Below are 16,844 nucleotides of genomic sequence, written 5' to 3' on the forward strand. Positions count from 1 at the left end.
AGACAAAATGTCAGGTTTTCACTGCTTAAAAAAAACATCCAAGCGCGCCCTTGCGCATAGACATTTTTGGTCATTTGTGTGGTGGGCCCTCTTTTTTGGTTTTATCAACGAAAATAGGACGTGCAGTGCAGGCGTGCTGAGGAGCATCCAGCCAATTCCTAACTGACAGCTGGCATGTCCAGCACGTACGCAACCTCCGTCTCCTCCCAAGCTCCCAACGTGCTCTCCGCGCCCACTGTACGCTCGATCCTATCCGTTCTTGCTGCCATTTCTTGTAACCCATCTCCCCTCTGTAACGTCGACGAAACCATAAAAACCCAGATATTTTCTCTTTCTACCTCTCGGCCGCTATCATCAGCTACCCAAAAAACGACCTAAAATAAATAAAAAAAACATGTCCGCCGCCGTCCGATCGCGAGCTCTGCCGATGGGCCGCCGCCGCCGGCCGCCAGCCACCACCGAGTCCACCCACCTCTCCTCCCACCGCATGCAGCGCGGCCGCCTCTCCCGAAGCCTACACGAAGTCCGCCACACACGCCACCCGCGATGGGACGAGTCCCGAACCCCGCAGCACCCCCGCCACTTCGTCTCGTTCCAGGGCATCTCGTCGACCGAGGCTCTCTCAGCTCAGCCGACTCGATTATCACTGCCAGGTGCAACGGCGATCCTCCGAGATCTGGCAGCAGCCTGGGGATTCGAGCTCGAGTTCGGGGGATGGGACGAAGTCGGCGAGCTTGGGGAGGATTAATATGATTAGGGTTGCAGGCGGAGGAGGAGATGGGTTTGGGTCGAAGGCAGGGTGCTGGGGTGGATCCAATTTGGGGACTGAGTTCCCGACGCCGAAGGAGATTGTTAAGGGTTTGGACAAGTTTGTTATTGGGCAGGAGCGAGCAAAGAAGGTAACTTTGTGGACTTTTGGGTTTGGAATTCGATAGATAGAAAAAAATTGGGAGGTGAATTATTCAAAAGTTAGCGGTGAAAAGATGTATGATACATTTGATAAAATAAAATTTTTCTGCTATGGTTATTCGAAATTTTCATAGCAAGTGCTAAGAGCGTAAAAAGTTATGGTGCTACTAATTGCCAAGACCAGAGTCCTCATAAAACTAGGTTATCTGTAAGATTACTCTGATAACATTAGGTCATGCGACACAAAGACATAACCTTTGACTTTGATCGACGTGTAACTTGTATGCATTTTGGGAACTGACGAAATATTTTGTAAATGCTTGATAGAAGTTGAAAATTGTGACAATGTCAGAAACTTGGAGAAGGGAAGGGTGTTGAAAACATTTTTTTCCCCACATCAATCTGTGAGATATATGATTTTGTATATTTCTTATTCTGACTTCAGACTATAAAACAGTGTATTATAATGAACACTAATGCGGTGAATGCTTGTTTCAAATTATCAATCAATAAAATTGTGGTGTATGCTCTGAAGCAATCTATATGCTTTCATTTAATGGCTAAACTTCTGTCTTTTTGGCGCAAAACTATGGTCATGTACTGATGCCATGTGAGGATAATGGATACACATCTTATGACTTGATTTTTTCTCAAGGAATAGAAAGAAAGAAACAAAGATAAGTAGGATCATAAAGTTGTGTGATATATTTGTTTATGCTATCAACTTGGTCGGCTAGAGAAATCTTACTGGCGAATGGCGATTACTGACCATGTTAGTTATTCAAATGTATTTGACATACTTCTATACTATCTCGTGTATCATATTGGCTCAGTTCCTTGTTTTACAAGTCTCATTGAATAGCGACTTTTCCTCATGTAGCATACGCGAATCATGTAATTGTGTCTTGCCATTTCAGAGCTCATTCCCATAAAACTACATAAGGATTTTGGTTGGATTGTGAAAACAGTCTATGTGGATAATCTATAGTAAAATCTATTACATACAGTTTTTGCTATGCTTCGAAAGTAACTGCTATAATTGCCAATTTAGGATTAGCATTTTCCACCTAACATCACTGAGCACTGTGCTATCAAAAATTTTAAAACATTAGTGAAAGTACCCTAGAGGGGAGTGAATAGGTTAATTGCTGATCTAATCCGATATTAATGCCAAATTAAAACTTTACAATTAATATATCCTAACAATGTGATATACAATGAAATAAACAAGGATATAAAGTTAAACAAAGAGCAATATAAATATGAGACAATAGGCGATATGAAAATATGCAAGAATAAATGCGTCAATGCCAAACACAAACACAAAGAAAATGATCACGGAGTTCGGTCGACCCACAACCTACATCTCCTCTCCTCACCCTCAAGGAGAAACTCCACTAACCCAAAATAACTACACAATCGGTTTTAAACACTCACCGATAAACGTTTACAACTCATACTATTATCAATGCACAATACACTCCTCTAAGTGTTGGCTAGCCCATGTCACCTTTCTCAAGTGCTCGGAATCACATCTCCCTAGGATTTACACCCGATGCCACTCCTCTTGGAATTGATCCCGTCTCTCACCAACCACTTCTCTAAGTGTCCTTTTGTATTACAATGTATTCTCTCAACAATAAGGCTCAAATACAAAGGCTTGTTCTCTAATAAAGACGAGAACGAAATTCTAAGCTCACTCTCAAAGATACAACCCCACAACCCAAATGTATACAATATGTGAAAACACTAACGACTCAATAGGTTGTGTCATGTGTGTGTAAACAATGAGTATAATCAAATATAAACTCAATTCAATCTAGCATAAATGTATAAGAATCAAAAATAATAAATTTGCTAGAAGATGAGTTTAGAGAAAACTTCTCTAAAACAATCAAGAGATGTAGATGTTTGAGGTTGAAATCCTCAAGAGCGTTGTTGCAATAATTCTCTTGTGAAAATCTCTTCACACAAACAAACCACAATTGATTTTTCTTTGAAACCCTTAAACAAAAACTTGTAAAATTTGTTCTAAACTACCATAGTTAAAACTAAGTATTGAGGGCTATTTATAGTCTCTCAATATAACACCCCAAACCAGAGAAAAGCACAAAAACGAGGCAAAACCATAAAAAAATAAAATCTGGACAAAACTAGATGTTATTATAACAGACACATTTTCGATCGACTAATGGTCAAGCGTCGGTCGACCGAAGGATACGTATCGGTCGACTGATACATGTGTATCAGTCGACTGATGACCCTAAGAAAATAAACGCTGAAAAACTTCTCTAGTCGGCCGACTGGTGGTCTCATGTCGGTCGACCAATTGCTATCGTCGGTCGACTGATGGAGTATTATCGGTCGACCGATTGACAGATATCCAAATACTGAATTTTTTTAGAATATCCGACTTGTAAATTCAATTTAAAATAACAAATAAACTCTAAAATTAGTAAAATTTTGGGGAATGTTTACAAACATGAAAACAAACATGTTGGAGAAGAAATTTTTGAAATCTCATTAACCGTTTGTGAAAACTCGTTATTTTGCAAAATCGTCAAAAATACGAGTTCGTTCAAAACACTTGATTTTGACAAAATGATCTCAAATAAGTTTGAAACTTCTTTTAAATGGATTAAAAGACTTTATAAAAAATATTCAACAGTTATATTAAGTCATTAATCCACAACACATTATTTTGCAAATCGTTAAACCATACGAACTTGTTAAAACTTGATTTTGACAAAAAAATTTTCAAATAAGTTTTGAAACACTTTAAAATAGATTTATAGACTTGAGGAAAGATATAAAATCGTGTTGTTAAGCCTATAATCCAAAACGGCGATAAATCAAAAACCAATGTGTGTGTATGATTTTTGAGCTCCAAGTATTAACACACAAGGTATAAACCTAAACACTATACCCAAGCAAATTGATCTTCAATAAAGCTCGTCTTGGTTGCGGATGAAACGATATTGGATCTTGACTTGAAATGCAAAGCTTCGTTCCGATTTCCTTCCAACCTCCTTTGAATATCATCGTGAACGCGCAATTCCATCCAACCGCTAATGGAGGATTTTTGTGTAGAATACTTAACAAACAAATATAAACACTCGACAAACGTTGTTAGGAATTGTTTGTTAATCATCAAAACTAGATTAGATAGTAGGCTCATAAACATGAGACTTAACAATTAGCAATATCATACCTTTTATTGATTGCAAGTCGTTTTCTCTTATTGCGTGGATCAGTCGGGACAAGGTCACTATTGATCTTATGGTCAGCGCCATAACCAAATTGTCCCAATCCTTGTAGGTTTGAAAATGAAATCAGATATATAGCATACAATTAAAATAATAAAGGAGACTGCACACAACAGAGCTAAATGGAAGAAAAAGACTCATTTAAACAACCAAGAAGTTTTGGATAGAGGTTCTTTTCATCATTGTCATTGTCATACGACTCATACCATACAAGTAAATTAGTAATCTTGGAAGTATTATCTAATATGATAAACCATGCTAAATCTGGCTGAGCTCAGGTTGATTCAGGTTGACAGTCTCCATTTGAGTTATGAATTCACCTAAACACCAAGCTGGAATAGTCAGTTGCGGATTCTCAGGTACCGCTGAGCCTAACCTGAGCTAAAAAAATGTCAAGCGACTAGCGGCATTTGTTTGGTTAGGTTTTGCTTAGGTATGTACCGTATGTTGAATTTGAGGTTTTGTGGAGGCTAATGTGTTGTGTGCGCGCTCGCGCACGGTTATGTGTTTTTCTAGGTGGTGGCTTGCTAGAGTTTACATACTGTATGTATCATTTATTTAATCATTTATTTGTCTTCTTGTTTGTTTGTTTTTTAATACTTCATTCATTTTGTTGTCATGCGTGATTTGGTGGTTTTTGTATTTGTTAATTTTTTTAAAGTTCTGACCTATTGACTGCATGTAGATATTGTCCGTGGCAGTCTACAACCACTACAAAAGGATCTATCATGATTCCTTGACCAGGTGGTTTGACTATCCTCTCTAATTGAATGTGTTTTGAATGACATTTTTTCTGTAATTTATATTGTATAGCTTGTGCTCAAGGACTTCTTATTCTGTGGCTATTTTAAGGGTTGGTTTGGTATTGCTTTTTTTTGGGAGCTTCTGCTTATTTTTTAGAAGTCAATAATGGTGTATGGTAAAATTTTATTTTGCATGCTTATTGAAATTGCTTGTTGTTAAAGGGGTGCTTTTAGAAGCAACATCAGTATGCTTTTAAAAGCAATTTCTTTTTCTTTTTTTAAGTTTTCATACTATATATGAACTTTTATCTTTTGACAATAATTTTTAAGCATAGTTTTACCAAATATCTTGCCTACTTTTGGAAGTAGCTTTTGATATATGATTACCAACGGCTATTTTCCGCAGCTTATATAAGTTGCTTCTATAAGCAACTTATTATAAGCTCTAGCAATACCAAACTGGCCCTAAATATGTATTTCTGGGAAAATGTGACTGTACTAACATTATTCCGTACTGAACTTAGGTCTGCAGGAGATTCACAAAATGGTGAAGCTAATGTAAATGATGCTGATGCAGTGGAGCTTGAAAAAAGCAATGTTCTATTAATGGGCCCAACAGGCTCAGGTATCTACACCGCTTTGTTACATTCTCTACAAGTGTTTGCTCTTCTGAGAATGCATGTTTATTCTGTTTTATTACTATTTATCAATATTATCATGCATGATGCACGGAAAACAATGAGAACGACCTGTCTTTTTTCCTGTTGTTAGAAAGACCCCTGGAAGATCCTTAAGTATATAGCAGATGGTTCTTCTAGGGGCCTGATGTTTTTCGTAACTACTCGTGAGGAATGTGGTAAACTATCTTGTTATTTAAACTTATTGTAACAAATAATGAATAAAGATCAAGGTTATCTGTTAAAAGGTAACAGAAGCTTGGAGAATCTAAATAAATAAATAAAAGAAGAAAAGAAGAAAAAGAAAGAAAGAAAAAGTATATTTACTCACGAACGGTAAATTACCTGTAGATTATGGTTTCGTTGCAACTCACTGTAACCGTTGCAATTCAGCATAATAGGTTGTCATGGTTAGTCACTGAGTAGTCCATGTTCCCCTTCTCTTTAATACACTTTATTGTTGCAAGCCATAGTTGATACTGGATGATTGTGGACCTTCTTCTCATCTTATTTCCTGCAGCCACGACAACATCATCTCCTTTGTTTATTCTTTTCTGCACTCAAAACAGCCCCCCTTTCTCTCTTGTTTTTCCACCGACAGCCTCCACAAGCCAACCAAAATCTTTCCAGTCCTGAACTGAACCAAAACAGCCCCATCAGAGCCCCAAAAACTGCCATTAGTACTAGTTTTTCTCTCCTGCTGCAGCGACGTCACGACCCCTTCAACTACCCCGGAAGCTTTCGAACAATTATCAAAGCAATCATGTTGAGACTGAATCACTCTGGCTGCTCCCCATCCAATAGTTTTTTCTCCATTTAACTGAAAGTTACTCCTTTATAAGAGAAATTGTTAGTAGCCATTAGCTTGAAGAAGTACATTAGGTTCCTGTCCAAAATCCTAGTTGATACGAGACATCTCTTGCAGTCATAATCTGGCTTCAAATATCCTATTTCTTTTATTTTTGTTTCGGGATTCAGGGTAAGGTCAATCATCCATGTATAGATGACAAAGGATTTATACGAAAATTTTCTCCATGCAGAATGGTTAGTGATATATTGGCTAGCTGTAACTATTCTTTCATATTTACTTATACACTTGCACATTTCTTCAAGGACAGGGAAAACATTACTGGCAAAAACCTTGGCGCGTTTTGTGAATGTTCCCTTTGTTATTGCTGATGCAACGACTCTCACTCAGGCAAGTCTCTTTCTTCCTTCTTTGGTTCTGCAGGAATTGCATTTGATTTTGATGACACAGGTTATTTTATCTTATGTTAGTAGAGTTAATATTTGAGACCAGTGATGTAACATCGTTATCCTGTGAATTTGCTTTTAAAACTGGATGATCCTGTATTTGTTTAATTGTTTTCTTCAACTTCTTGTATTCATCTTTTTAATTTCTTCTCAGATTTATAATTCAGTGCATTTTATTTACTTTAATTTCTCATTCTCAGGACTCTGGCAACATATCATGCATGTTACAACAAAATTTTAATTTAAGAATTATAAATTTAGTGCTCAATTTTACAGGGATAGTTCTCCGTTTATGGCATTAGCAAGCGACAAAAATGTACCCTTTGTACTAATGTAGATTTCAATATTTCACTGTTGATAATATGCCCGAAATTACATATTCTATGGCTTTCTCAGATGCCACAAAATTTAAAAACAATCGATGTGCTGCTTATGATTGAAGCTCGCTTTTATTCATGCTTGCTAACTTATAATTGGTATGGTATGGTGTACAGGCTGGATATGTCGGCGAAGATGTGGAGTCTATATTATACAAACTTCTAATGGTATTTTCAAGCCTATCCTAGAAAGCATGACATTGATGCTTTTTTTGTGCCTTTCTTCATTGCATAAGTTACTTTCTTGATGTGTTCTCTGTTCCTGGCAGTATGTAATACATCACTTTTTGTTTCTCTTCTGTTTTTTTTTCTTTTCTTAGCAATAGTGTTAGATACTGAGAAACAAGAGTTATCTATTATCTTTGTTAGGGCATGGTTGATACATATTCTGGCATTTAGGCAATGAAGCTAATGACAGGTCGAAGGTCATTTATCACTGAACCAAAGTCAGGATAATAGGATGTACTGAGGGTCTGTTTGGTTTGAGGAAGTTGCAATGCAACTACAATTACAATACGGAAAAAAGGAAACAGAAAAAGGTTGCAGTTTCAGTTGTGAAAAGGGGTTGCAGCCAAGCAAATGGTTGCAACTGCGACTCCAACTATTTTTTACTTTCCAAATTGCAACTGAAGTCCAACGGTAATTTTCCACGAGTCAAACAAGACGTATTTGAGGCTGTAAGTGAGTGTTCCACTAAGCTCTGTGAGGTGGCCACGAAAGAGTGAGTCAGTGCCGTGTTAAATCTGTCAATGTTAAATGTAGCCTTCATCAGGAATGATGGTTAAGTATTCATAATTTCATTTCTTGGACATCCAAATAGCTAAAAGAAGCTTGGTGCTTAGCTTAGGCTTATAGCTCGTGTTTAGCTCTTCGCACTGAAGCGTATCTACTAATGATTAATTCACTTTCTATGCAGGCTGCTGACTTTAATGTGGCAGCTGCTGAACAGGGCATTGTATATATTGATGAAGTGGATAAAATTACCAAAAAGGTATTTTTAATTCACATGAGTGATGAATATTAAAGTTTGAACCTTTAGTTGTGCTTTTTATTAAATTTTCTTTTTGTTGCATTGGCAGGCTGAGGGCCTCAATATTAGTAGAGATGTGTCTGGTGAAGGTGTGCAGCAAGCATTGTTGAAAATGCTGGAAGGAACTGTGAGCCCCTTCATACTTTCTAAACATTTATCTATTTATGAGTGATCAAGATATATCTCATTATCATTCTATGATTTTCTTTCTGTGCATATGTGAAAAATAAAATATGAATTTAAAGTATGTTGTGTTACATCAGTAATATTCTTGTTCGATTTTCAATTAGCTGAATGGCTGCGTAATATTAATAGCTTACATTTTAATTTCTGAGGATGACTTCGTTCCTCAGTGGCCAACTACGTTAATTTTTGATTGCTTGTATGAGTTAGTTTTTCACATCAGGATGGTCGTAAAAAAAAATTTAAATCTTGAAAGTGGTAGCAGCTGGTGGTATTATTTCCAATGTAACTGTTACAGTTGCATTCTATATGTTAAAGACAGTAGAAAAATTGAGGTGCTTGTCCATCATTGTATGACAAATTGGGAAAAGCACTGAGTTGTAGTGGATATTAGTTTCAGGTCTACTCACAGCAGGCAGGATCATATTGCTTGCTGTATTTCCATTTATTTCTCTGAGATTGATGTTCAAAATATATTCATCGGCTTGTCAAAGAAGTCTTTTTGTGATTCTAGTCTCTTGCTGTTTACATTTCCAAAAATTTATTTGACGTCATTAAAATTGCACGATCTTTTTTGAGGTTGAATTAGTTTGATTTTTCTCTCCCTGAAGTTCTATTGTATACTGCTTGAGTAGGTTGTCAATGTGCCAGAGAAAGGAGCTCGCAAGCATCCGCGAGGAGACAATATCCAGGTACCTTTACATTCATTAACAAATTTGTTAATGTTGTAAAAAGATTTAGAAATGTCATCATATTCTTGATATATGCTTCAATAGTTTATTCTTCTTGAAAGGAATTAGATTTTCAATATGAGTTGCAGCTTCAGTAATTTAGCTATTCTAATCGTAACATCCTGTCGTCTCATTGATTAGACTGTTGTGTCCTAAGACAGCTTCTGTTAGGTTATGAGTTATTACTAGGGTACTCTGTCATTGTTGGGAAATTCTTTTTGGTAATTTATGTCATTATGCTAAAAATCCATCGATAAAGAAAATATGGCAATTATCAGGAGTAGATATTCTATTAGAAACCCCCCCATAGAATGGGTTGTTCTATACCGTTCCTGAGCAGTTAGAGGGTAACTTGGGAGTTTTAGCTATTTTGATTATGGTGCAAACTTCCTCACTCCTATAGGGGTGGTGCTGATTTTAAGGAGATTGGCCTTAGTTTCTTCTGAATCCTGATAATGACGCTAAATTTAAACCGTACATGGTAAAATAATTTAAGTAACAAATTTGTTAAAGCATGACAAAACTAATGAAGAAATAAATGGGCTTTGTAAATAGAAACCACAAGTGGTAACCTGATGCAAAGTAGAATACACAGTTGCACCAATGTGAAATACAATGTGTCCTCTCAATTCATATTGTAATTTGAATGAAAATTCATTTTAAATAGATCCATGACAATATAAAGAGTTTTTCTTGCTGGAGGTTTATAAAACCTTGTATCCAGTTCATGGGAAAAAATTTGATGCATTACAGTTAGGACTTGGAAAATTACTTAGTTTTCGAAATATCAAATTTAGCTGTGGGGCCCTTGTATATATATTTGATAATGTCAAAACATTTGTCTTCCTTGGCAGTTAGTCCTGCATTCTCTGTGAACGCTGAAAATTTTGTTCCAAGCTGATCCATTCCATTTCCTTCATCAGCTTTGCCGAAGTCAGCATACAGAACTAAACACATTGATATTATTTCCCAAAGCTTTCTATAAGAAGAAAATTAACATTTCACGTTTTATGCTGTCCATTTTCATGCCACTTACTTTGGAGGCCTTGCTGCAGATTGACACCAAAGATATCCTCTTTATATGTGGGGGTGCCTTTATTGACTTAGAAAAGACCATCTCAGAGAGGTTAGTTGACTTTTGCTTCTTCTGTACTTGATTCTACAACTTCAATATCCTAATGTTTTTTATGGTCAACTAGGCGGCAAGATTCTTCCATTGGTTTTGGAGCACCTGTGCGTGCAAGTATGAGGAACAGTGGCCTAACAAGTGCTGCTATAACTTCATCTTTATTAGAGACGGTAAGTATTTTCCAAGGAGTTCCTGAGAGAAACATGCTTCTGGAATGTCTTTGAGCTGAGTATTCTGGTGAAATACTTAAGGGTGCTACTTCTTCTTTCCAGGTTGAAAGTGGTGACCTCATTGCATATGGTCTAATACCAGAATTTATTGGGAGGTTTCCAATACTTGTTAGCTTGTCTGCTCTCAATGAGGATCAACTTGTTCAGGTAAATCATATTTCATCTAGATGCTAGCATAACCATGTGTCTTGATAGTTGACACTAGTTTCTCTTATTTCTACATGTATTCTTTATCATTGACAAATTATTTTCTTGTAGTTCTCTTTGGAAAAACATTTTCATATGACATAATTGAATATTTTGAGACTACAGTGGCCTAGTTTTGTTATTCCCCCTGTATTTTCAGTAGTCTGACTAGAATGTTTCATTGATGTTTTTTCTTCTCAGATTCTTACAGAACCCAAAAACGCACTTGGAAAACAGTACAAAAAGTTGTTTTGTATGAATGATGTAAGTTTTGGAGTTGAGATGTTCTATGTAGTTATATATTCACATACAATGATCAATTGTTCTTTTTCATATGGACAGTAAAATATCTGAGTTCTGCAGATCTGCTTGGTAACTTTTATATTTTTGAGTGATGTTTGCTTTTTGGTTCCAGGTCAAACTACATTTTACTGAAAAGTCCTTGTGGTTAATTGCAAAGAAAGCTATGGGTAAAAATACAGGTGCTCGAGGTCTGCGATCCATATTAGAGAATATTTTGACAGAAGCAATGTATGAGGTAACACCAAGTCCTATCTGCAGATGTTTTTGCTTCCGTTCCTGTAGAAATGGGCATTAAGTCGAGTATGCTACAGGAAACATCTTTCTAAAGTATAAACCTCACAATAGCTGTCTAGAAATTGGTGGAGAACTATGGTGCATGGTATGGGTATGGGACACGGAAAATTTGTAAAGGGTTGGGTATGGGGACAAGGCTATAAATATGTATGTTATGTATTTTTGTAAGTATTAATATTAGTAATTTACATAAAATATCAATGTTGTTTTTTCATTTACATAAGATCAATATATTAGAAATAAATGTGAAGTGTCGAATATACATCCAAGAAGTGTATGAGGACTTTTAAATTAAATCATGCCGTATATAATTGAGTATACACTTGAACAAATGTATGCATATATTCGAGAAGTGTCTAGGAAGTTTGGGTACGGCTTCCAAATAGAAGTACCCAGATAACATAGATGGAGAATCTACTGCACGTTCAAAAAAAAAAAGATGTGATTCTTGCAGGTTGCATAGGTATAGTGGGTTGTGTTTCAGTATTAATGGATTAATAGCATATTTTTAAAGACAATTTTTTGTTCTATTTGAATATCATTTCGTAATATATAGAAATTTAATTTTCTTTTGAAAAGCACTCTGCAAGACGATATCGCTATGATTAACGATTAACAAAAAAAAAAGCATTAATGTCAAGTAATGTTAAAAATTGGGTTATTTGCATATATACCCCTTAAATCCTGTGTATTTGCAAAAATACTCCCCAAATCTTAGTATTTGCTAAACACCCCTTAAATCATCAACTTTGTGAAAAAATACCCCTAAAATCAACAAATCATCAATTTGATGTAAAGATTTCTATTTTGTTGATACTTTTTACATTGTGATTACAAATTAGCTTATCAAAGTTGATGATTAATTGCTTTTGAGGGTAATTTTTTCCAAAATTGATGATTTGAGGGGTAGTTTTGCAAATACTGAGATTTGAAGGGTATTTTTGTAAATAACCATAATTTAAGGGGGGGGGGGTATGTATGCAAATAACCCCTAAAACGGTTGTCACTGGAGTTAAGATTAGTGTCATGAAGGGCGACTAGGTGAGAATGCTGATATGCATATTGATAAGAAGTATTTAGATAAATTAGTATGATTTAAGGGGTTTCGTAATGGTTATGTTTTAGGGTATTAGGTCCATTTTGAGCAGGTTTTAGGAGGAAAAATAGAGTAAATGGGTTTCAAAGCTTGGTTTCCAGGTTGGTTAAGATGGGGCTTCGGGTCCACTGACGTATTTGACCCCTCGAATTTGCCAGTTCATTTTAATTATTGTTTGATGACATTACAAGTCCTCCTTCCTCTTCTGTTCCTGACTAATCAACAGAATTGAAGAGATAGATTCCTTATATTGTTAACCCACTTGATCATCTCTCTTCTGCAGATTCCTGATGTGAGGACAGGTAAGGAAAAGATAGATGCTGTTGTGGTAGATGAGGAGTCTGTTGGATCTGTAGATTCCTGTGGATCCGGGGCTAAAATTCTTTACGGGGAAGGGGCAATGGAAGACTACCTTTCTCAATGTCAAGAAAAAGATTCTGTGGTATGTGTCCATAACTCACACCATGCATGCATAAAATTGTGCTTACTATTAATATTGACTGTAGTCAAAACTAGTTTCTATTACATTTTTTGTTGTTTTTCCAGTGTATATACATGGATGATATTGATGTTAAGTAATGTGAGAGTTTATTTCTAATTTTATCCATTTTCTCATTCCATGCTGAAAATGAAATGACCTCAATAGTGCTGGCTGAGCTTTGTTTGTTGATTTGTGAGCACATGTAGAATGTAGTTGGATGAGGCAGGCTTCATTAGGCCTCTACTGCATAAAAAGAGATAAAAGTGAAATAATCTAACCAGTTGAGCTGTCTGGTTAATTTTGTTTTCTTTGCTTTCAGTCTCACCAATTGACTACCATTCTATTTGAGCAGATAATAGTAGTCCCTAATAAAAACAATAGGTTTTCCTGTCGACTTGTCAGAATTATTGGAAGCCTTTTAACTTGGCCATAATTCTAAAAAGTACATTAATTGAAAGATTCTCATGACTCATACTATGTGACTTTAGGAGAGGGTAATTGAGCACTAAGGAGACAAGTATATCTAAAAATCAATTTGGTTTTAGGCCTGGAGGTCAACTATGGAACCAATACATATTTTGAGATGGTTGATGGAGAGATATAGAAAGAAGAGAAAGGATCTAAATATGATTTTTATAAATCTAGAAAAAGCTTATGATAGAGTGCCTAGAGAGGCAATGTGGTGGGTTTTAGAAAAAAACATGTATCTAGTATATATATTGATGTGATTACACATATGTATGATAGAGTAGCAACTAGAGTAAGAATTAATGAAGAAGAGACCAAGTTGTTTCCTATTACCATAAGTTTACATCAAGGGTCAGCCTTAAGGATGTGTTTGGATGGAGGGTAGGAGAGAGTAGGGGAAGAGAATTTGGAAGTTCACTATGTTTGGGTTTTTTTGGAGAGGGATAATGGAAGAGGGGAAATGAAAAAATCACAACATCCCCCTCTAAAAATAGGGTGTAGAGGAGGGAGAGGGAGGGGAAATAGTCATTAAAGATGTTTGACACTTTATCACTATGGATCAACGGTTAAGATTTTATTATGATAAAATTTCTTTCACTTCCCTTCCCTTAGTTAAAACTCTCACTCTCAAACATAATGTAAGCTCTTATCTTTTTGCATTAGTTATTGACCAACTTACTATGCGTATTCAGGATGAAATCTCATGGTGTATGTTATTTACGGATGATATAGTGGTAGTTGATAAACTTAGATGTATAATTTCTATAATAGAAAGGTGGAGACAAGCTCGTGAATCTAAAAGGTTTTAGAATTAGTAGAACAAACATAGAATATATAGAATGCAATTTTAGTAAAACTAAGAAAATAAAAGAGCCTATAGTGCATATCGATGGTTAGGAAATATCTAAAAGTAATCATTTTCGCTATAGAGGATCAATCATTTGGTATGATGGTGAGATTGAAGATGATGTTGCCATCGAATCAAATCGGGATGGTTGAAATGGAGGAGTGCTTCGGGAGTCTTATGTGATCGTATTAACCGATAAAACTAAAGGAAAAATTATATAGCACGGTTATAAGACCAACAACGTTTTATCAGTTAGAGCATTGGACAATTAAAAAACATGTGCAAAAAATAAGTGTAGCAAAAAAAGGATGTTGCGATGGTCTTGTGGGTATACACTAAAAGGTGGGATAAGAAAAGAGTGCATTTGTAGTAAATTAAAGGTTGTTGCTATTGGGGATAAAATGAGAGAGAATTGATTAAGATGGTTTGGTCATGCACATGGAGTCTTCTTAGTGCACTGGTTAGGAAAAGTATAGTATTATAATTAATGGGACTAGGAGATCTAGAGGTAGATCTAAATAAACTTGATTGGAAGCAATTAAAAATGATATGATGATGATTAACTTAATGGAGGAGAGTTCTCATAATAAAATGGAATGGAAGAATAGGATTCATGTAGCAGACCCCAAATATTTGGGATAAGGGCTTTGATGTTGTTGTACATTAATTGAAAGATTACTTTCCACTTTCCAGTTCATCATTGGAAAGTCATCCTCAATTTGTCTTCAATTTTGATTGGAAGGTTAGGTCGTTAATTATAGTCTCTTGTTTGAAACGTTTACTATTTCGTGGGATGATTAGTGGTTAATTATAGTCTCTTGTTTGAAATGTTTTCTATTTCGGTGGGTTAATTAGGTATGCCAACTATCTGACAGCTTCACTGTGCTGCATGAATGAATTTTCTGACGAATGTTTGTTGAACCTTTAAACCAGCAGCCTGTGTTTTTATAGTGTAAGGAATTGCAGCCAGTAAGCTTCTATTATGATGTCTCTCTTTGTCTCTTTTTTACTCAGATGATTTCACTTTTAAGGATCATTAAGACCTCGTTATGATGTAATGTTAATATGGAAAGTCTAAACGGCTGTTATGTGGTAGTTCATCCCTTTCCATTATATCTGACTTCATATGTTACACATCCTTGGTCTTAGCCAATTATTGAAATCTAAACTAGCGTGTTGTTTTATTCCAGACGACCCTCGAAAGATCCGAGGGAGAATCTGAGGTGGAACAGGAGCTTCCTTCTAGAGCTGTCAGCATGTAAACCTTCTGACAAGAAATGTCAATCCTGTACATAAGTAAGTTCATGTTTACATAGTCCTGTAATGCAGTTCTAATTGGCTGCCCATCCAATATCGCAACATTTATTCCCATATTTAATGAAGTATACTTCAGATTTCATAACAAGACACTGCAAATTGTTCTCTCTTTAGTTCAGATGTGCATGTTTTACACATGCCAAGTGACCCAGTCTGAAAGCAGGCTCTCATATGAGGCTGAGGCTAGTAACTAGTACTGATGTCAGACCATTTTATTCGGAGATTCAACAAATCAAGTGTATAATTGGGTCAGGGATCAGTATTACATGCCCTTGTACCATTTTAGTCCTTAATGCGCATTTATTTGGTCCAGGCTGAGGCTGAGAGTACATGGTGTTTAAAATAACTAAGGTCTTAGATTAAGAGTTGAGTCTGCCCCTGGTGACCGTGTTTCTTTTTCATCTTTTTAAAATATTTTTTTAACCTTTGTTCTCATGCAATTTTATCCTTGTTTTAATGTTATACTGCATGCACATCTCGTTTTGGTCTTTCAGTATTTATTGCTCCGTGAGCTAGCGTTTGGATGCATCTTGCAATATCTTGATGATTGGCGTAGATGCGTCAATCCTCTGGTTCAGAAATTTGAGCGTTACTTGCTCTGCTGGGAGAGGATTAAAGCCGCGTAGCCTATAAGTAACATGTTAAGAAAAAAGTTACTGACAGGTTCAGATGTTTGCTTAGCTGGCGGTGAAAGCTCAATCTTCTTTAGCCTTGCCGCTGCAGAACTGGTTAAGAATTGAACTTATTTCTTTTGAGTTCAAAATAACTCGAGTCTTCCTTGCGTGTACGTTGGTAATTTGAAGGAGTAACTATGGAGTAGCTCATTATTATTATTTTTACTATTTACTCAATGGTTTAAACGTAAAACTATCTTACAACTATCAGATCCTTTTGTGTACACGGGTCAAAATTTTTGTTAACTTTTGATTAGAAAACAAGGATATTTACATGAATCTTGATTGACGTGTTAAAGGCTTATCTAATTCATGTCCAAGAAGATGAAAACAATGGAAGAACAAATTTTCAAAACAAACCCATTTTTCAAAATAAACTCATTTAAAGTTTTTATTAGAAAAACCGACTCATTCCCATTTTTATTTCAGAAACCGACCTATTTCGTGGTTACGTCAGCAACGTGGTCACGAAATGGGTTGGTTTTTTTTTTAATGTCACCTCTAAATAGTCGGGGTTGCTAACCCCGACTATTTAGCCAACCCCGACTAATTTAGGGTCATATCTAATTGCTTGGGGTTTGCAACCCCGACCATTTAGTAGAGGAGAAATTTCCTACGACAAAATGATCGGGATTAGGAATCCCTATCA

At 36.0% G+C, this 16,844-nt stretch overlaps 1 protein-coding gene across 1 annotated transcript; it reads left to right on the forward strand.

Moving 5' to 3' along the window:
* LOC109840030 (CLP protease regulatory subunit CLPX1, mitochondrial-like) lies at positions 596-15,609 on the forward strand. Its single transcript, XM_020408531.1, has 15 exons — positions 596-899; positions 4,861-4,919; positions 5,443-5,543; positions 6,714-6,793; positions 7,344-7,394; positions 8,143-8,217; positions 8,306-8,383; positions 9,075-9,131; positions 10,226-10,296; positions 10,370-10,469; positions 10,572-10,676; positions 10,917-10,979; positions 11,131-11,253; positions 12,692-12,850; positions 15,395-15,609. Exons 1-15 carry the CDS (start codon positions 750-752, stop codon positions 15,464-15,466), a joined length of 1,344 nt encoding a protein of 447 aa, XP_020264120.1. The 5' UTR covers positions 596-749; the 3' UTR covers positions 15,467-15,609.

The sequence above is a fragment of the Asparagus officinalis genome, chromosome 5, assembly GCF_001876935.1.
Source record: "Asparagus officinalis chromosome 5, Aspof.V1, whole genome shotgun sequence".
Taxonomy (NCBI): Eukaryota; Viridiplantae; Streptophyta; class Magnoliopsida; order Asparagales; family Asparagaceae; genus Asparagus; species Asparagus officinalis.